At 36.5% G+C, this 21048-nt stretch overlaps 1 protein-coding gene across 4 annotated transcripts in view; it reads left to right on the top strand.

Moving 5' to 3' along the window:
* The window catches only part of FOCAD (focadhesin), a 312830-nt gene that overhangs the window by 177436 nt on the left and 114346 nt on the right, over positions 1 to 21048 (top strand). For all 4 annotated transcript variants that reach the window (XM_004286219.3, XM_033417332.2, XM_033417330.2 and 1 more), the window contains 3 exons: positions 12842 to 12976; positions 16486 to 16536; positions 17548 to 17631. In XM_004286219.3, coding sequence (XP_004286267.2) covers positions 12842 to 12976; positions 16486 to 16536; positions 17548 to 17631 — 270 coding nt within the window. The remainder of the gene's footprint in view (positions 1 to 12841; positions 12977 to 16485; positions 16537 to 17547; positions 17632 to 21048) is intronic.

The raw sequence follows: 21048 nt of genomic DNA, 5'->3' as shown, positions 1-21048 counted from the left end.
TAACATCTTTATTAGAGTATAATTGCTTTACAATGGTGGGTTAGTTTCTGCTTTATAACAAAGTGAATCAGTTATACATATACATATGTCCCCATATCTCTTCCCTCTTGCATCTACATCCCTCCCACCCTCCCTATCCCACCCCTACAGGTGGTCACAAAGCTGATCTCCCTGTGCTATGCGGTTGCTTCCCACTAGCTATCTAGTTTACGTTTAGTAGTGTATATATGTCCATGCCACTCTCTCACTTTGTCACAGCTTACCCTTCCCCCTCCCCGTATCCTCAAGTCCATCCTCTAGTAGGTCTGCATCTTTATTCCTGTCTTGTCCCTAGGTTCTTCTGATCATTTTTTTGGCTTTTTTTAGATTCCATATATATGTGTTAGCCTATGGTATTTGTTTTTCTCTTTCTAACTTACTTCACTCTGTATGACAGTCTCTAGGTCCATCCACCTCACTACAAATAACTCAGTTTCGTCCCTTTTTATGGCTGAGTTATATTCCATTGTATATATGTGCCACATCTTCTTTATCCATTCATCTGTTGAGGGACACTTAGGTTGCTTCCATGTCCTGGCTGTTGTATATAGAGCAGCAATGAACATTTTGGTACATGACTCTTCTTGAATTACGGTTTTCTCAGGGTGTATGCCCAGTAGTGGGATTGCTGGGTCGTATGGTACTTCTGTTTTTAGTTTTTTAAGGAACCTCCATACTGTTCTCCATAGTGGCTGTATCAATTTACATTCCCACTAACAGTGCAAGAGGTTTCCCTTTTCTCCACACCCTCTCCAGCATTTATTGTTTGTAGATTTTTTGATGATGGCCATTCTGACCGGCGTGAGATGATATCTCATTGTAGTTTTGATTTGCATTTCTCTAATGATTAATGATGTTGAGCATTCTTTCATGTGTTTGTTGGCAATCTGTATATCTTCTTTGGAGAAATGTCTATTTAGGTCTGCTGTGCATTTTTGGATTGGGTTGTTTGTGTTTTTGATATTGAGCTGCATGAATTGCTTGAAATTTTGGAGATTAATCCTTTGTCAGTTGGTTCATTTGCAAATATTTTCTCCCATTCTGAGGGTTGTCTTTTGGTCTTGTTTATGGTTTCCTTTGCTGTGCAAAACCTTTTAAGTTTCATTAGGTCTCATTTGTTTATTTTTGTTTTTATTTCCCTTTCTCTAGGAGGTGGGTCAAAAGGATCTTGCTGTGATTTATGTTATAGAGTGTTCTGCCAATGTTTTCCTCTAAGAGTCTGATGGTGTCTGGCCTTACATTTAGGTCTTTAATCCATTTTGAGTTTATTTTTGTGTATGGTGTTAGGGAGTGTTCTAATTTCATTCTTTTACATGTAGCTGTCCAGTTTTCCCAGCACCACTTATTGAAGAGGCTGTCTTTTCTCCGCTGTATATTCTTGCCTCCTTTATCAAAGATAAGGTAACCATATGTGCGTGGGTTTATCTCTGGGCTTTCTATCCTGTTCCATTGATCCATATTTCTGTTTTTGTGCCCGTACCATACTGTCTTGATTACTGTAGCTTTGTAGTAATAGTATGAAGTCAGGGATTCTGATTCCTCCAGCTCCGTTTTTCATTCTCAAGATTGCTTTGGCTATTTGGGGTCTTTTGTGTTTCCATACAAATTGTGAAATTTTTTGTTCTAGTTCTGTGAAAAATGCCAGTGGTAGTTTGATAGGGATTGCATTGAATCTGTAGATTGCTTTGGGAAGAATAATCATTTTCACAATGTTGATTCTTCCAATCCAAGAGCATGGTATATCTCTCCATCTATTTGTATCATCTTTAATTTCTTTCATCAGTGTCTTATAATTTTCTGCATAGAGGTCTTTTGTCTCCTTAGGTAGGTTTATTCCTAGATATTTTATTCTTTTTGTTGCAGTGGTAAGTGGGAGTGTTTTCTTGATTTCACTTTCAGATTTTTCATCATTAGTGTATAGAAATGCAAGAGATTTCTGTGCATTAATTTTGTATCCTGCTACTTTACCAAATTCACTGATTAGCTCTAGTAGTATTCTGGTAGCATTTTTAGGATTCTCTGTTTATAGTATCATGTCATCTGCAAACAGTGACAGCTTTACTTCTTCTTTTCCAATTTGGATGTCTTTTATTACTTATTCTTCTCTGATTGCTGTGGCTAAAACTTCTAAAACTATGTTGAATAATAGTGGTGAGAGTGGACAACCTTGTCTTTTCCCTGATCTTAGTGGAAATGGTTTCAGTTTTTCACCATTGAGGAAATGTTGGCTGTGGGTTTGTCATATATGGCCTTTATTATGTTGAGGAAAGTTCCCTCTATGCCTACTTTCTGGAGGGTTTTTATCATAAATGGTGTTGAATTTTGTCGAAAGCTTTCTCTGCATCTATTGAGATGATCATATGGTTTTTCTCCTTCAATTCGTTAGTATGGTGTGTCACGTTGATTGATTTGCATATATTGAAGAATCCTTCCATCCCTGGGATAAATCCCACTTGCTCATTTTGTATGATCCTTTTAATGTGTTGTTGGATTCTGTTTGCTAGTATTTTGTTGAGGATTTTTGCATCTAAGTTCATCAGTGATATTGGCCTGTAGTTTTCTTTCTTTGTGACATCTTTGTCTGGTTTTGGTATCAGAGTGATAGTGGCCTTGTAGAATGAGTTTGGGAGTGTTCCTCCCTCTGCTATATTTTGGAAGAGTTTGAGAAGGATAGGTGTTAGCTCTTCTCTAAATGTTTGATAGAATTCGCCTGTGAAGGCATCTGGTCCTGGGCTTTTGTTTGTTGGAAGATTTTTAATCACAGTTTCAATTTCAGTGCTTGTGATTGGTGTGTTCATATTTTCTATTTCTTCCTGGTTCAGTTTTGGAAGGTTACACCTTTCTTAGAATTTGTCCATTTCTTCCATGTTGTCCATTTTATTGGCATAGAGTTGCTTATAGTAGTCTCTTATGATGCTTGGTATTTCTGAAGATTCCGTTGTAACTTCTCCTTTTTCATTTGTAATTTTATTGATTTGAGTCCTCTCCCTCTTTTTCTTGATGAGTCTGGCTAATGGTTTATCAATTTTGTTTATCTTCTCAAAGAACCAGCTTTTAGTTTTATTGATCTTTGCTATTGTTTTCTTTGTTTGTAGTTCATTTATTTCTGCTCTGATCTTTATGATTTCTTTCCTTCTAGTAACTCTGGGTTTTGTTTGTTCTTCTTTCTCTAGTTCCTTTAGGTGTAAGGTTAGATTGTTTGAGATTTTTCCTGTTTCTTGACGTAGCCTTGTATTGCTATAAACTTCCCTCTTAGAACTGCTTTTGCTGCATCATATAGGTTTTGGATTTTTGTTGTCAAAATGAAACACATCGTCGTGTTTTCGCTGTCATTTGTCTCTAGGTATTTTTTGATTTCCTCTTTGATTTCTTCAGTGATCTCTTGATTATTAAGTAACGTATTGTTTAGCCTCTATGTGTTTGTGTTTTTTATGTTTTTTTCCCTGTAATTGATTTCTAATCTCATAGTGTGTGGTCAGGAAAGATGCTTGTTATGATTTTAATTTTCTTAAATTTACTGAGGCTTGATTTGTGACCTAAGATGTGATCTATCCTGGAGAGTGTTCCATGTGCACTTGAGAAGAAAGTGTAATCTGCTGTTTTGGATGGAATGTCCTATAAATATCAATTAAATCCATCTGGTCTTTTGTGTCATTTAAAGCTTGTGTTTCCTTATTAATTTTCTGTGTGGATGATCTGTCCATTGGTGTAAGTGAGGTGTTAAAGTACACCACTATTATTGTGTTACTGCTGATTTCCTCTTTTATAGCTGTTAGCAGTTGCCTTATGTATTGAGGTGCTCCTATGTTGGGTGCATATGTGTATTTATAATTGTTATATCTTCTTCTTGGATTGATACCTTGATCATTATGTAGTGTCCTCCTTGTCTCTTGTAACATTCTTTATTTTAAAGTCTATTTTATCTGATATGAGTATTGCTACTCCAGCTTTCTTTTGATTTCCATTTGCATGGAATATCTTTTTCCATCCCCTCACCTTCAGTCTGTATGTGTCCCTAGGTCTGAAGTGGGTCTCCAGTAGATAGCATATATATGGGTCTTGTTTTTGTATCCATTCAGGGAGTCTTTGTCTTTTGGTTGTAGCATTTAATCCATTCGCATTTAAGATAATTATCGATATGTATGTTCCTGTGACCATTTTCTTAACTGATATGTATTTGTTTTTGTAGGTCCTTTTCTTCTCTTGTGTTTCCCGCTTAGAGAAGTTTCTTTAGTATTTTTTGTAGAGCTGGTTTGGTGGTGCTGCCTTCTCTTAGTTTTTGCTTGTCTGTAAAACTTTTGATTTCTCCGTCATATCTGAATGATATCCTTGCCAGGTAGAGTAATCTTAGTTGTAGGTTCTTCCTTTTCATCGCTTTAAATATATCATGCCACTCCCTTCTGGCTTGTAGAGTTTCTGCTGAGAAATCAGCTGTTAAGCTTATGGGAATTCCCTTGTATGTTATTTGTCATTTTTCCCTTGTTGCTTTCAATAATTTTTCTTTGTCTTTAATTTTTGCCAGTTTGATTACTGTGTGTCTTGGCATGTTTCTCCTTGGGTTATCCTGTATGGGACTCTCTGCGCTTCCTGGACTTGGGTGGGTATTTCCTTTCCCATGTTAGGGAAGTTTTCAACTATAATCTCTTCAAGTATTTTCTCGGGTCCTTTCTCTCTCTCTTCTCCTTCTGGGACCCCTGCAATGTGAATTGTTGGTGCATTTAATGTTTTCCCAGAGGTTTCCTAGGCTGTCTTCATTTCTTTCATTCTGTTTTCTATATTCTGTTCCGTGGCAGTGAATTCCACCATTCTGTCTTCCAGGTCACTTATCCATTCTTCTGCCTCAGTTATTCTGCTATTGATTCCTTCTAGTGTATTTTTCATTTCAGTTATTGTATTCATCTCTGTTTGTTTGTTTTTTAGTTCTTCTAGGTGTTTGTTCTTTAATTCTTCTAGGTCTTTGTTAAACATTTCTTGCCTCTTCTCAATCTTTGCCTCCATTCCTCCTGGCCTGTGTTTATGGGTCGTGTAGTCATCACCAGCCATATATTTAGTTGATTTGGCAGGAGTAGTTGTTAATTCCTGGCTTATGCTCTGTTCGAGGAGGAGCAATAGCCATTTTGAGCAATAAGGTTGTGTAAAAAATTCTGTGGAATTATATTAGGTTTGCCATGTATGGTTGAAGATTTTGGGCTCCGTTTTGTAAAATAGGAACAGCTATGGTAAACTTCCAAGTTTTCATATAAAACAGTATTAATTTAGGTGGGTGGGCAGAAGAAACATTGATGCCAGTTTTTACCAAAGTTTGAGCACCTTGCCTAATGTCATTTTAAAGATACAGTAATTTTAGTTGCCATATGAAAGTAAATCTTTATGTAATCTATAGGGAAGTGGAAGAATCAATTAATTTTAATTATAGAAAAATGATTAAGGCTTAAATTCATAAAATGCACATATATTTCCCTTAACATATGACTCAAATATTGTATGTACATAGTAGAAAAGTCAGAAGTTTTGACTGAGGAAAATAAGATTAAGAATCATCTCTAAACCAGAGTATATGTATAACAAAGAAAGAGATCATACTATAGATATTGTTTTGTAACATGTTTTTATTCAGCTAGCAGTTTATCATGGACACCAAGTCATGTAATAATCTACTTCTGACAGCTAATTGAATGAGCATGTGTCTATCCTGTATTTAATGAATTTCCTATTGTGGGATACTTACATTGTTTTCTGTTTTGATTTTGACTTTTCATATGATGCACCATACTGTGATAAATTTTTTTTTATTGAAATATAGTTGACATACAAAATTATGTTTGTTTCAGGTGTACAACATAGTGATTCAACATTTAACTACATCATGAAATGATCAAGACCATAAGTCTAGTAACCATCTGTCCCCATGCAGAGTTGTTACAACATTGACGATATTTCTTGGTGTGTAATACGTCCCTGTGACTTATTTATTTTCTCACTGAAAATTTGTATCTCTTAATTTTCTTCACCTGTTTCGCCCACCCCCCCAAACCACCCATTTGTTCTATCTGTGAGTCTGTTTTCATCTTGTTTTGTTTGTTTTTTGGTTGTTAGATGCCAAATGTACGTGAAATCATACAGTATTTGTCTTTCTCTGCTTGACTTACTTCACTTAGCATAATATTCTCTAGGTTCATCCACATTGCTGCAAATGGCAGTATTTCATTCTTTTTTATGGCTGAGTAGTATTCCATTGTATAAATATACCACATCTTCTTAATCCAGTCATCTTTTGATGGGCACTTCAGTTGCTTCCATGTGTTGGCTATTGTAAATAGTGCTGCTATCAACATTGTGGTGCATACATCTTTTTGAAATAGTGTTTTCATTTTTTTTGGTTATATACCTAGGAGTAGAATTCCTAGGTCATATCGTAGTTCTATTTTTAGTTTTTTAAGGAACCTCCATACAGTTTTCCGTAGTGGCTGCACCAATTTGCATTCCCACCAGCACCATACCAGGGCTCCCTTTTCCCCACATCCTCTCCAACATTTGTTATTTGTAGACTTTTTGATGATGGCCATTCTGACAGGTGTGAGATGATACCTCATTGTGGTTTTGATTTGCATTTCTCTAATAATTACTGATGTTGAGCACATTTTCATGTGCCTATTAGCCATCTGTATGTCTTCTTCGGATAAAAGTCAATTTAAGTCTTCTGCCCATTTTTTATGTTGTTTGTTTTTTTGTTATTCAGTTGTATGAGCTGTTTGTATATTTTGGAAATTAAGCCCTTGTTGGTTGCATGATTAGCAAGTATTTTCTCCCAGTCCATAGGTTGTCTTTTTGTTATAGCGATGGTTTCCTTTGCTATGCAAAAGCTTTGCTTTTAATTTTGTATCTGCTGAACAACTTTTCAGCATTTTTTTTTGGTGAGTGGGGGGGTTTAAGCTATTTTGATTGAATTTCTGTTATTTTTCTTTTTTTACCTTAGAGTCTAAATTCCATTTATCTGAACAGGGGAAGGAACTGGCCTTTAAAAAAAAAAAATCCCTCTGGTTATTTGGGGGAATAAAGCACTAATTTTCTTGTCAAAGGATATTTCTGACACATTCTTACTGTGAGTTTGCTAGTTCATGCCAGGAGAGTGTCCAACATGAAATAGATAATTAATTCAGACAGAATCTAGCAAAAATGAAAACTGAACGTCCCTGCAGGGAGCTCTTTTGTCATTCTTTCTGTTCCTGCAGAGAAATCAATGGAGTTTACATTGGAAGATATTGTTCCCTTTAGGGGGAGGTGTCTCAGGGAAGCTGCAACTTCTGACATGGCGGAATAAAAGAGAAACCTAAAATCCCAGGCCGCTGAGTAGTGATTCCCTTGGGTGGCTTGATAATCTAGATCAATCTGTTTAGTCAGTGCCTTTCTGTTTTTACTTGTAGCACTTATACAGTTCCAAGCCTCTTCTATTCAGATGTTAGAATTATAAGTCTGTACTACAAACTGCCAAACAGTTTTTCTGTCGTGCCTCCTTTAGAAATGTCATTGTGATATTAGGGATTGTTAGTATGAGAGTAGCTTTACCACATCAAGTACACATATTTTTGATTCATTAAGCCACACTTTGGGATTTAGATATGTGCCTTTACATTATTTGCCATCAACAGTACAGAAGTTGAGCAACTCTAATCATCAGAATTACTGTCCTTTAGATTATAAGGGACTTGAAAAAAGGCAACTCAATATTTATTCTTATTTTTTTTTTTACAACACTGCTTTGATAATACACTAGTCTCAGACATTAAAAGACTGAAATTGCTTAAATAAACCTGTGCTAGTAATTTTTTTATACCTATAACCTTTAACCCCATATTATTAGGTTAAGAAAGAATGTTATTTTTCCCATTGTTTCTGCTCCATTGATTATAGCGCCTAAAACTCCTCTTATCCCATGTTATTGTATTTTGGTAACAGAAGCATCCTGTTTTATGAATTGTGTGTGCTGAATTAGCTTAAGAGGGCTTCACTGCATGGTGATGACTTGAGTCCTCTAATTGTGAAGGCAGTTTCTTTTACCTTCATTATGAAAAGGGCAAATAAGGCGGTTTTCATAGCCTAAATGGTTTTAAAAAGCTTCCCCTCTGTTGGAGTAAAGCATCAGGACAAAAGGAGTAGGCTCTTCTTGGGAATTTCTAGAAATACCTTTTGGAGGTAAAATTAGAAGATAGCTATGTGTTCCTCTGCGAAGAAACAAATTCATTCTTACAGCTCAAGAACTGAAGCAAAGACTGATTCTTTTGCGATTCATTATCTTTTCCATTGGCAAGCTTCTTTTACACTGTATAAAGCACATTTGCGTACAATTGCCTCAGTAGTGTCTTTACTGTTAACCTTGTGCTATACATAGAGCAGGTGTTAGTAATATTATTTCCGTTTTGCAGCTGCGGACACAAATTGAAGGAGATTAATGACTTTGCCATAGTCCCACAGCTACCAAATGGGAGAACCTGGGGTTTCTGACTCTAGTCATGTGCTCTTTACAGTATATCATGTTGCATCGGATCTTCGTAATCTGTGCTGTTTAGTGTCGCTAAGGTTCTTGTGGAAGAATAACATGGAAAAAGTATCATTCTCCCCAAGAAACAAAAATGGCAACAAAATATACATAACGTAAGCATTCAGAATGGAATGAATTCTCCAAAATCTCATAGACAAACTAAGCAAGATGTTCTGAGTCATTAATCGGTAAATATTCATATGCTATGTATGCATAATACCTAGGTATTGTTCCTTCTATTTTGTTTGTTTTTGCTTGTTTTGCCCTTACTGTTGAATTGTGGGCTTAGTATTGTAGGCTGATAGTTTTCCTTGTATTTTATTTGTTTTTGCTGTTTTGCCCCTACTGTTGAATTGTGGATTTAGTATTGTAGGCTGATAGTTTCTGTGGATTTAGTATCATAGGATTTAGTATTGTAGGCTGATACTGTTGAATTGTGGATTTAGTATTGTAGGCTGATAGTTTCCTGTGGATTTAGTATTGTAGGCTGTTAGCACTTTTAAGATCTTATTGCACTGTCTTTTGGTCTTGTTAATTTTGAAAAGTTTGTTGTTACTCTAAATTGCTCCTTTGTAGATAGCCTGTATTTTCTTCCATTTATCTCTGAAGATTGTCTCTTTGCCTTTGGTTTTAAACAGTCATATTATAATGTATAGACATATAAACTTATTTTTAGTGTGGCTTATTTGATTTTACTTTTCTGTGCAAATCATTTGGGTTATGTATTATGGGAGTGCTTTTTGAGAGTGGTCCAGGTACCCCCAGCTCACTGCCATTTTTTGTTAATTTCTCAGCTCATTGGTTTCTAGTCCAACCATTACACTAGGGTGCAGCCCTTCAAGGGTGCTGGTTTTATGTGGGGGTCTCAGTTCTGACTCTCTTCCATCTATAGAATAAAGGCAGTATCTCCTCTTACCATGTGGACATTTAAACTCAAGCTATTAGGTTATGGAAACTGACAACTTCCTTTCAATACCACAATGCAGGTATTTCCCTCTTTGTTTCCGGCACTGGGTAATTAACCCCACCCCCATTTTTCCTTTTCGGCTCAGCTATATATAAAAGAATTTTCTTCTTTATCAGTCATTTCAAGTATGGCCCATCATGTTGTTGGAGCCAGAAGTCAGTCTATTTTTTGAAAACAGACAAGTCATTGGGTAATAAACAGTAGGCCGAAACAAGCCAGTAAAGACCAGGAACATGAGCTTGACTAATCTGATATAATATGACAGATTGCACAGGTCAACAGGCTGGTGGATCAGATCCACAGGGTTCTAGTAGATGGACATAGCAAGATAGTAATCGGTTGAATCCAAAGCCCTCAGGGCTGGAAGATCTCTAAGATCTAGTCAAGGATAGCCAGGGTTGCGAAGGTCAAAGGAAGCAGGCTTCTTTATTAGAGGCTTCCCTGCTCCTGATTATGTATAGGCAAGCCTGGATTTAACGTATATTCCCTGCAGGTATACCTTGCTTACATTTAAGGCACAATTCATGGCTGGGATTCTGGAATATCTTCTCATATTCCACATGTAGAGTACCATTTCAGGCACTAGTTTTCAAACTTTCTAGGAGGAAGACTTTTAAAAAAATTAGTAAACCTTAGTAAATACTTAGAGGATACTTAGAGGATATAGCCTCACTCCCCACCCACCATCCATGGACAAGGCAAGCCCTTTTTGTACTCCCATAATTGGTGGCCAGAGATCTTTTTTGTTGATCTGCAAAGTGCATCAGAACATGTATGAGACCATACTTCCTCCTGGTATTTTGATTTACGGAAATGTTTGAATGACAAACCTGTTGTTAGCAGACCTTTCATCTGAGTTACAGTCCTTTTTCCCTCGTGCCTGCAGGATATTTCTTTCTAGATGTCTTTCCATCCGCTCCAATTAAACATATCCATCCCCCATCTCCTGCAAAGGTGCTCCTTCTTCAGGTTTCCCCTCCATTTAATTGTGTTGCTTTTTATTCACCCAAGTCTCTAGGCCCAAATCATCTCACTTCATTCTCCAAGTCCTTTTAATTCTTTTATTCTCTATCTCAGATTTACCATTCCTCAGGCTCCAGTATCATCAGTAGTTGATAACTACTGATAATCTGATGTAGTTATTACTGTGCTAGGTGAGCGGGGTGGGGGGGGTGAGAACTGTAAGATGTGGTCATTGTCTTTACAGAACTTAATATCTAGTTGAGAAGACAGTTTATATTTACAAAAATAGTGAACAATACCAGGCAGTATGGAATTAAATGTTAAGTTGGGTGGTACAGAGTTTTAAGTGCTAGAAGTTAGAGGAAAGGAAGGGATAAAATGAGGGCCTGAATTGTAAGAGAAAAGTTAATTTTAGAATTGAGATTTGAACTGTCTTGAAACAACGTAGGTTGGAATTAGATAGGAATTTAAAGTGAGGAGAAAGCATGGATAATACAATTTTTGGAAAACTTTTGAGGTTCTTTATGTTAGGGACTACTGACAAATAGGAATTAGAGAGGTTCATGACTGCTTTGAGTTTGGCTATAAGACTACCAGAAGAATCTTTCAAAAATAGTATTTGAATTTAGTTTATTCCCCAACTCAGAAATCTCTGGAGGCTTCCTTTTCCTTTTGATTCTGATCCAAACTGCTTTGGTATTCTAGGTACTCTTTGATCCATCAGCCTTGCTTCACCAGGACTCATGCTTTTTATGTCTACAGCTTGCTTTATTTGTGTTTGACTTATGCTTTCCATTTCCTTGTGGGATGTCTGCCTGATTTCTTTCCATTCCTTCTCCAAGTCCCATCTCTAGACTTTTTGCCTCCTGATACTGTAATGACTCCCACCCACTGAAATAGCTTTCCTCCCTGGGTTCCTCCTGAAACTGTTTTCTGTTGAAAATAGTTCAAAATCTAATCATGCACCTTTTGTTTCCCAATGATTTAGAATTACAGACATTTCTCTTCCTTTTTGATATGGTGGTAAATTCTTTGAAGGGTTAGATTATGTTTTGTATTTTATTGTTCCTCTTAGTGCTGTATACTACTCTGGGTATATACTCGATGTTGAATTGATAGCTTTTAAAGAATTGGTTTCTTTTTTATTTCAAATACTGATGATTTGTAATATTAGAGCTACTTTGTATAAATGTACCTACTGTCATGCCTGACAGTACTGCCCTTAGTGAATGCTAGTGGAATCCAAATTTGTAGTGGATCTCAAGTCAAAGAACATTTTTCTGCTGTTTCATGGAAGGTGGAAAATAAGAGCAAAAGCACTGAATCCAAGTTTTCTGAGATACTCTTTCTGCTGTCTTCTTTGAGTCTCTCCTTAATCTGTGTCTTTAAGTATATATTATTCATTTATCTTTAACATCTTTTCACTTGTCAACTCATGTAGTGTTTCCTAAATAATTTATGTTTGTAGATGAAGATAAATTGTGTGTGTTAATTGAAGCTTAAGAGAAGAGATTGTAGTGGTTTAGAAAGATTAATCCTTGTTAAACTCTATCTGATTGATCTGTGCTGCCACTCTTCCTGCCTGAGTTTTAAAATTTTAATCAAATATCTGTAAGTGAAGAAATCCTCCATTGTAGTTGGAATTGAACTTAAGATATTTGAATATCCTTAAAAACAGATCTTGAAATGGCTTAAGAATACTTGGTTTAAGGGAATTGGGTCAAGCTAACAATAACATTTTTGTTAGTTTTATTTTAGCATGTAACAGCCTCTTAAAAATCTGAAATGACTTTTTAAACAAAGTTTTAAGTTATTATTTTAAATAATAAAATTATTCACCTACCTCATTTAGAAGTTTGTAAGATGATTTGAGAGTGTTTGATTTATGTATGCTAACATCCCAATTTTCTGAGTGCTGATACAGTTTCAGCAAGACTAGAAAACTATGAGAACTGTGAATACCTGGATTTAGAAATGTTCTAGCATTATCTCACCCTTCTTGGTTTCAGAGAATGGCTATTCAACAATGTTTGTAGCTAACCTGGAGTGAATTTTGTGTGTATTTGTGCGTGAGGGAGAGCGACAAAGCTTTGCTTCTTTGGTTAACCAAAATAAAGTAAAAAAGCAGTAGTGTGAGGCAGGCTGGATCTTCTTCAACAACAGTTTATATTAGTTTAAATAATTTCTTTTGAGGAATGATGATTTATCAGATCTTAACTGCTAGGAGTGTTCTTGTTCTTAAGTTTCCTTATAATGAAAGACAGTACTCTTTACTAACGGCATCATATGAGCTGGGATTTTGTTCGACATTGACTTTTGTATTTGCTTCACAGGTGGTTTGTATTCGCTCCACTTGGAATGCTCTCTCCCCAAAGCTGAGTTGTGACATGAGACCTCTCATTTTGAAGACCCTCAGTGAACTGTTTTCTCTGGTTCCTTCCTTAACAGTCAATACAGCTGAATATGAGGTATGCATTCAGAGCTCAATAAATTGTCTGTTTCTACATTGGGAAGACATGTGCTTTATCATAACTTTTGGGAAAAAATATTCGTATCTTTTGTTTGCCAAAAATCATTTAGCACTTTTTGTTCTGTGAACATGTTGATATCTTTATGGACTCCTAGGAGTAGGAGGATATCCACCCTTATCAGTCCTCTGTCTTTGAGATTTATTTACGTGAAGGATGCCAAGTTTTTATTATGAAAGTATAGTCAAGATTTTTTAAAGCCCATATGTTAAAATAGTGTTTCTTAAAATAATAGAATTCACGAGGCCAACAGTTTAAATGCATTTTGTTGGTGTTTTAAATTCTAAAAAGTGTTACAAAGGCTTTAGTAAGGCAGGGCAGGCTTCTGAGTAGTATAGACATATACTATTTGTGGGTCATTTGTGGGTTTTCTCTAGCTTAGGCATAGAGATTTGATTTTTTACGTGTTAGTTAATTAGTTTACATTTTCTATATATAGCTTTGCTTTTCGTGTATACTCTTCAATGAAGATGATTGTAAAATCAACCTGTCCTAGGAGAGGAAAATAATTTTATGAACTAGGCAATGTTTGTCATTGTAATGAATTGAAACACTTGGTGGAAGATGTTTTGCTGTAAGATTCACGTACTTCTGTTTAACATTTTCTCTGTTATCTCTTCTTTGAATGAAACGAGAGGGTGGCAGATTCATTTATATCTCCACGTTTGTAGCCATATCCCCTTTCAAGCTCACCTTTTTATTGACTTTTCCTTCAAAGAGCCTCAATTGATTTCCACTTGAAGTCTTGGTGAACCTTTAGTTTGATTTAGTGCTTCACAGACTTTGATAAACTGGCCCTCTGTAAGATTCCAAGAATAGTCCCTTACTTGTTTTAGATCACATGAGAAGACAGGATTGTAGGATAATACTTCTAATCATTCTAAATGCTACACAGTGAATAAAATCAAATTTGTCCTTACCAAGGACACAATACCTAGCATGGTACATAATGTATATTCAGAACCTAGTTGTTGAATGAATGAATGAACCAATACAGGATATTGTGAGTTTATTCTCACATTTGGGCTTTTGTTTTGGGGTATTAAAAAAAGAATCAATTCGAGACTCCTAGAGTATATAGTTCACCAACAGTCTTTTTTATGGCCACTGTTCATGGGTACATACCCCATGTTGTCAGAAAATCTGCCAGGCTACTGATAAGGAGCCCATACTAAAACACAAAATAAGGACTTTGTATGCAGTGATACGTATATTTATTTTCTGTCTTCAAGGGCTGAACTCATATACTTTTGTATTGCTTGTACTTTCAGTTTTTCTTACATTGAATTTATGAAGTGGCTTGTGTGTTTTTTATGTTTGCTTACATTGGTAAGCTGTAAGTTGTCTTTTGGACGATTTTTTTTTCCTTCAAATTTTACATTCCTTTTCAGTGACATTTTATTTTGGTTTATCTTCATGCTTATAATAACATTAGGATTCCTCTGTTATTCAGACAGATGGCTTGGGGACCATTTCATCCATCAGTTTCCTCCTAGTAGGGAGATTACTTCAGTGATCAGAGCCCACCTGGCAGCAGAAGTAAAGAAACGTAGGGAAAAGCCCTCTCCCGTCTGTCGCTCTGTCTCTCCCTTCCTCCCCGCCTCCCCCACTTTCTCCCTCCCTCCCTTCCTTTCTCCCTCCCTCCGCCTGTCTCTTCCTGTGTGTGTTTAAATAATTTGTTTTCTATTAAGTGCTTAGAGTTTGTTTGTATGTAAGCCCAAGTTGAATATAGTTTTCCCAAAACATTTCTTAGGTCGTTGCTATCCCTAGTCACCTCAAATGCCTTGTGTTTACCAAAAGTGAAGTCCAGTTTCTTTATATGGAGCCAATAAGGTCTCTTAGAATTGGCCTCATTCTGCTTTTCCGCCTCCTGCACTCCAGAAAAACCAAACCATTGTAGATTCCTTCTCCGCTTCCAAATTTTTCCATTGCTTTTCCTTTGTTCATGTTGTTCTCTCTGTCTAGTATTACCTTCTTTTTCACCTCTAATTTTAAAGTCTATTTTAGGAAATAAAGAATTGGTTTAAGTTATCTCATCCTTTGAGAATTTTTCTTCAACAGGAGTCTGTTTGCTCCCAAAGTTCTTTAGCTATACTGTCTTAAGAACATTTATTTCTATTTTCTACTACACGTATATGTATACATATATTTTCTCCATTAACATATAAGCTTGTTGAAAATAGAGTCCATGTTTCAATTTGTATATTTTCTGAATTGCTTTGCAAAGTGCTTGATCATTCATTCATTGACTCAGAATATATTTATTAGAACTGTGCTAGGCCTTAGAGATACTAATAAACAATAATAGACACTATTTTAAGTAGTTATTATATTCCCCAGCGCTCTTCCAGTTACTTTATATCAATTAGTTCTAATATCTGATAGGAAGTTATTATTTTTCATTTTATAGCAAAAGAATCTGAGGTTTTAAGAGGTCTATCCATTCATTAAACAAATATTTATTGAGTATCTGCTACATGCAAAACAAGTAACTGAACCAACACTGTAGTTTCTAAGTGAAAGCTGTTTTCTAAACCCAGGACTTTCTAGCTCCAAGGCTATATTTTTCCATTATACCATGTTGTCAGTCCCTGCCTTCTGAAAGCTCAAAAGTTGGTAAAAGATATAGACATAAGCAATAATAATTATAATAACATTTGATGAGCACAGTTACTCAAAGGGCTACAAGAGTGTGGTGGTGGAAGTGACAAACATTCTTAGGAGAAATCTAAGGAAACCTTATTTAGTCGGTGCTATTAGACTAGGATTGTGAAGAATTAATAAAATGTTGCTTTTCATTGACGTTTTTAAGAGAATATACAAACACAAGGAGGTATAGAAGAACCTCATACGATTAGCAGAGCAAGAAGTTAGATGTGGCTGAAATTAAGAAGACATTGAGTGTTGGAAGATAAATGGCTTTTTATGCTCAATGAGTTATTAAATATTTGTCATTTGAGGAACTGGGCTTTATATTCTTTATGTACTGGCCTTTGAAATGAGAAAGACAGCTACCGCTTTAAGGAGTGTACAAGCTAGTAGGGAGTTGACCACATACACAGATAATCACGTTAGATGCTAAATTGTGCCATGTGCCGTATGGCCGCCTAGAGAAGGGAGAGCTCTCCTCTGGGTAGGGGGTTAGGAATAGAGGCATGAAAAAGGAGAGTGACATTTGTACTAAGACTTGAGAGATCAGTAAGAAATGGTTAGGTTTCTAAATTCAGTAATCTTAAAATTTCACCTTGTTTAACATATCCATATGTTTAGATGATGAGTCTGTTTCTGAGTATTTTCATTTTATGAATGATGGATAAGTACAGATTAAGTCAGTTACTAGTGGCATAATTTTTAAAGTGATTTAATTTCCACATTTGCTACTTTAGATTGTTTGCTCTCAATTTTATCTTTGTCTTAAAGTTTTATTCTGTTGTTTGTTGATTTTTCAGAATTTTAAAGTTCAAGTCCTCAGCTTCCTCTGGAACCACACTCAAAACAGGGTACTGTCACAAGGGCGTCAGTGAAACAGAACCAAACTGGGGAAAGAACTGTGAAATAAGACTCTTAGGATAAAAATATAACTCCCTCGAAATGATGCCTTCTTGGTTTTAAAAGAATTGTGACTATTAATAAATTTAGGTTTTAAAAGTTATTCTTAATTTATGCCAGTTAATACATTTTCACCATAAAATGCACTTGTTACTTTGTGACACTGACAGATATGAAGAGGGACTGTTGCCATTGTCTCTGCTTTTAAAGGTCCTTCCTCTTTCCTGCTTTGCCCCTTCCCCACCGATAAGCACATCAAACAAAAAGTCCGCTCCATTTTTTGTTTGTTTTTGGTTTTTTAAAAATTTTTATTGGAGTATAGCTGATTTACAGTGTTGTGTTAGTTTCAGGTGTACAGCAAAGTGAATCAGTTATACATATACATATATCCACTCTTTTTTAGATTCTTTTCCCATATAGGCCCTTATGGAGTACTGAGTAGAGTTCCCTGTGCTGTACAGTAGGTCCTTATTAGTTATCTATTTTATATACAGTAGCGTGTATACTCTCCATTTTTCGAATGTCATTTCCAATCAAGGAGTATAGAGCAGAGGGCGTTGGTGATGTTCCACCTGGCTCATGAGTGAAAAAGCTTAGATTCCAGAAGACCAGCTCTCCCAGGGAGTAGCCGGAGACTCAGAGTCCACTTCCAGGCCTATCAAACTCTATACCCTCGTACTCCTTCCGCTAAACCATACCACCTCATGGGGACTTGAGCAATTAGGAGTTATTTTATGTTTAATGTCCCAGCTAGGATAGAAATGTGGTTTTTCTGATGCCTCTGTCCAGTGCTGTTTTCTCTCTATTTTTAATTGGGACATACTAAGCAAGGCTTGAATACCATTTCCAAAGCACTGACTATAGAACTTTGAGGTTGGTCAGGGAAGATTTTCTTTCTGCCTCCAGAGTTGATGTTTAATATATGTTGTTTCTTTTGTTTATCTTACTTCTACTCTATCTAGGACCCAGTTGTAGCAAATGCTGCATATAAATCTCTGTCACACTTCGGTGCCAGGGAGCACACCATTCTTCATCTGCCTGAACAGGTAGGTTTTTCTGCTTTCTTACCGGTATCTCTTTACTGCTACGTTTTATAACTTTACTTATATCCCCTGCTTAGGGAATTCTTACCTGTAACTCTAGATATGTTGTCCATAAAAGATAAGAATTTATATTTATAATTTGTTTAATCTGTAGTAGACTGTAGAGGTCTTAGACTTCACAGATAATGAACTGAAGCAGATGGAAGGTGAAAATGAAATCTCTGTAAGGGGACTTGGTGTATGACTGCATTGCCCTGTGCCCAGGGCAAGGTCTGTGTCACTATAGGAACCACCTTACCCAGTTAGTGTGCCATCTTGAACTTCACATCCAAGCACGGCCTGCTCAGAGTAAGGTTTTCTACCACCTGAGCAGCCAGAGATCTTTATTTGTGATACAGAATTGAAATGCCGTCGGAAAAAAATCTGCTATTTATTTGTTTACTTTGAAATGATATATAGGTTAGTCCCAGAGAACTGGATGAAGAAAGTATCACTCTCTTTTAAGGGTTAACACACTGTGAGATATTATCTTAGTTTTTAGACTAGACTAAAAACATACAACCTTTTCTACTACCTACCTAGTATAACCAGCTTTAAATTATCAGGTTATATTAAGGAGTTAAGTGTATGATTTCTTTCTTTTTAAAAACTATTTACTTATTTATTTATTTATTTAATGGCTGCATTGAGTCTTTATTGCTGTGCGCAGGCTTTCTTTAGTTGTGGCGAGTGCGGGCTACTCTTCGTTACAGTGCACGGGGCTTCTCATCGTGGCGGTTTCTCTTGTGGCGGAGCACAGGCTCTAGGCACGAGGGCTCAGTAGTTGTGGCTCGTGGGCTATAGAGTGCAGGCTCAGTAGTTGTGGCGCATGGCCTTAGTTGCTCCACAGCACGTGGGATCTTCCTGCACCAGGGCTCGAACCCGTATCCTCTGCATTGGCAGGCAGATACTTAACCACTGCACCACCAGGGAAGTCCCTAAGTGTATGATTTCACATTTAGTGTTACTGTAATTCAAAGGCATACAAATGGTTATTTAATGCCTTTAGAGTGTAAGGAAGACATTGTTTTAGAAGAAGTTATGCGTAACATTACCCAGAATCTGTCCTTGAGGTGAAGTGGCAAGTTTTATTGTGAATTTCTTGGGATCCTCAGGCATTAAAATGAGTTGACTTTTTCTTCTGGGTTGAGCTTATGCAGAGACTAGATGCCAGTAGTAACCAGGCAAACTTCTGTTCACTGAATTGAATTGGAGGGACTGAAGATAGGCTCTTGTAAAATCAAATCCTAAGTGAGGCAGGATTTCCCGTGTCACTGAGGACTCGAAGACAGATCGGCCAGCTTGTTGTGCAGTTATCACAAACAGGAAGCCTTAACAAAAGATGTCCTATGACTCGTAAAATTTAAAAAGATGGGATTTCAGACTACACCATGGTGACTAGCAATACCCATAGCTTTTGAAAAAAGAGAGAGAGAGGTAAAGAAAAAGGGAAAAATTACATGTAAATTTGGTATGTAAACTCCTACCAATAGATTACCTACACTATCTGGAAAGATACTTTTTCTTATTTTATATATATACATACATATATATTTTTTGGCTGCACTGGGTGTTAGTTGAGGCACGTGCGGGATCTTTGTAGCAGCACGTGGGTTCTTAGTTGTGACATGCATGCAGGATCTAGTTCCCTGACCAGGGATCGAACCCTGACCCCCTGCACTGGGAGTGCAGAGTCTTAACCACTGGACCACCAGGGAAGTCCCTATATTATTTTAAATAAGCAATTGGTAATTTAGATCACAACATAATGATTACCTTTATTTTTAGCTATTATTACTGAAACATTCCAGCTGGAATGATAGCTTTTATTAAGTAACTCCCATATACTCTTGACTGTTTAGTCTCTACCTCTTTAAATAATGTTATGTTTCTATTTTATCCTACTTGAGGGTTATGTTTAGTTTCTGGTTGTCTTTGTTAGAGTTATTACTCAGCTAAGTGCTGTACGCAGTCAAATATTAGATACTTTCTTAATCTAACGCTTCTATATCCTCTGATTCCTGAATAACCATAAATAGCTCTTTATACCTTCCAACATAAAGGGTAGTGATGTACTATATATGCTTGGGTTTTCACCAGCAGAGCGTGAAGAGCTGTAAAGGAAGTCTCTAAGACTGATTTTAGCCATGCTTTTCAACCTTTTTTCTGCCCTAACCCGCTTCTAGGATGTGATTCCCTCTCATATGTAACAGAGGTTCACTACCGTGGATATTCTTAACTGAGATTAAGATGAGAGGACATATGGTTTAAAAGAGTCCACCCCATTTCAACCCCCAGTTTCTGATATAGAGGACCTTCCTCCGCATGGAGAATCATTACTTCCAAGACCACACCATGCATTGTTCTTCTTTTTATTAATTACTGATTTTCAGTTTGGCTGTTAGAATATCTAAGAACTAAAAGTCCAGAAAATGGTCAGTATGTTTATATTCCAAACAAGTCCCTGAAGGCTAAGGGTGCAACCCCAGATCCCACCTCTGTTTTGTAGATAGTGGCAGTGATGTGAAACTGTGGCTCACTTTCTATAAAAGCATACTTTCAACTGTTTCAAAAGTCTCTGCCAGGTAGGGACTTCTCTAGTGTAAAATCTAAGATTCCTCCTTGTTGTCAGAGTTTACTCACTCTGCACCAAGGGCAGTTTGGTTTACTCACAAAACTGAAGGCTACTTGTATACCTTTCCAGTGAAAGGTGTACAGGTTCTCTTTTTCTATTTGTGGAAACTTGTGAAATAATCTTTTCACAGAACATACAGTGAATTTCAAGTAGAAATTTTTTTTTAAAAAGAGAATTTTTTTAAAAGATACTATCCACATGGTGACTTTTGTGGATTATAATTCAACTACTTTTGTAAGTACACCCTTAAATGTATCAAAGAAAGATTTCTTGTTCATTGCTGCATCAACTTAAACTGTGAAACTTGTTGAAAGAAAGCTAACAGGCTGGTAAAACAGAAGGCATTAAAGGAGTGACAGACATCAGAAGGAATATTTAGGGTTAAACGAAGCAGTACCACCTAAGGTAAGATGGAAAATACCAATGGAGAGTAGAGCTGAATGAGATATCATGTGAGCCAGGGATTTGAATAGCAGATTCATTAACTCATCTTTCTTGTCACTGGTTTGTTATTAGGAAGTTTTGTGGGATCGTTGATGATAGACACTTAACACTTGCATTGGTTTAGTGATTATTTATTGGACGTATACTAAGTGCTAGGCTGTCTTATGAGCTGGGAATGTTGAATGAAACCATGTGTGAGGTGAACGTGATAACCACTACACTACGGAAATAAGGCCGGTGAATGAATCCATGTGTTTGTTGGTTTGTAAAAATATTATTGTTAATCACTTGAAACATGCAAG

The sequence above is a fragment of the Orcinus orca genome, chromosome 6 (assembly GCF_937001465.1).
Source record: "Orcinus orca chromosome 6, mOrcOrc1.1, whole genome shotgun sequence".
In the NCBI taxonomy this organism is placed as follows: domain Eukaryota; kingdom Metazoa; phylum Chordata; class Mammalia; order Artiodactyla; family Delphinidae; genus Orcinus; species Orcinus orca.
This window is presented reverse-complemented; position numbering and strand designations above follow the sequence as displayed.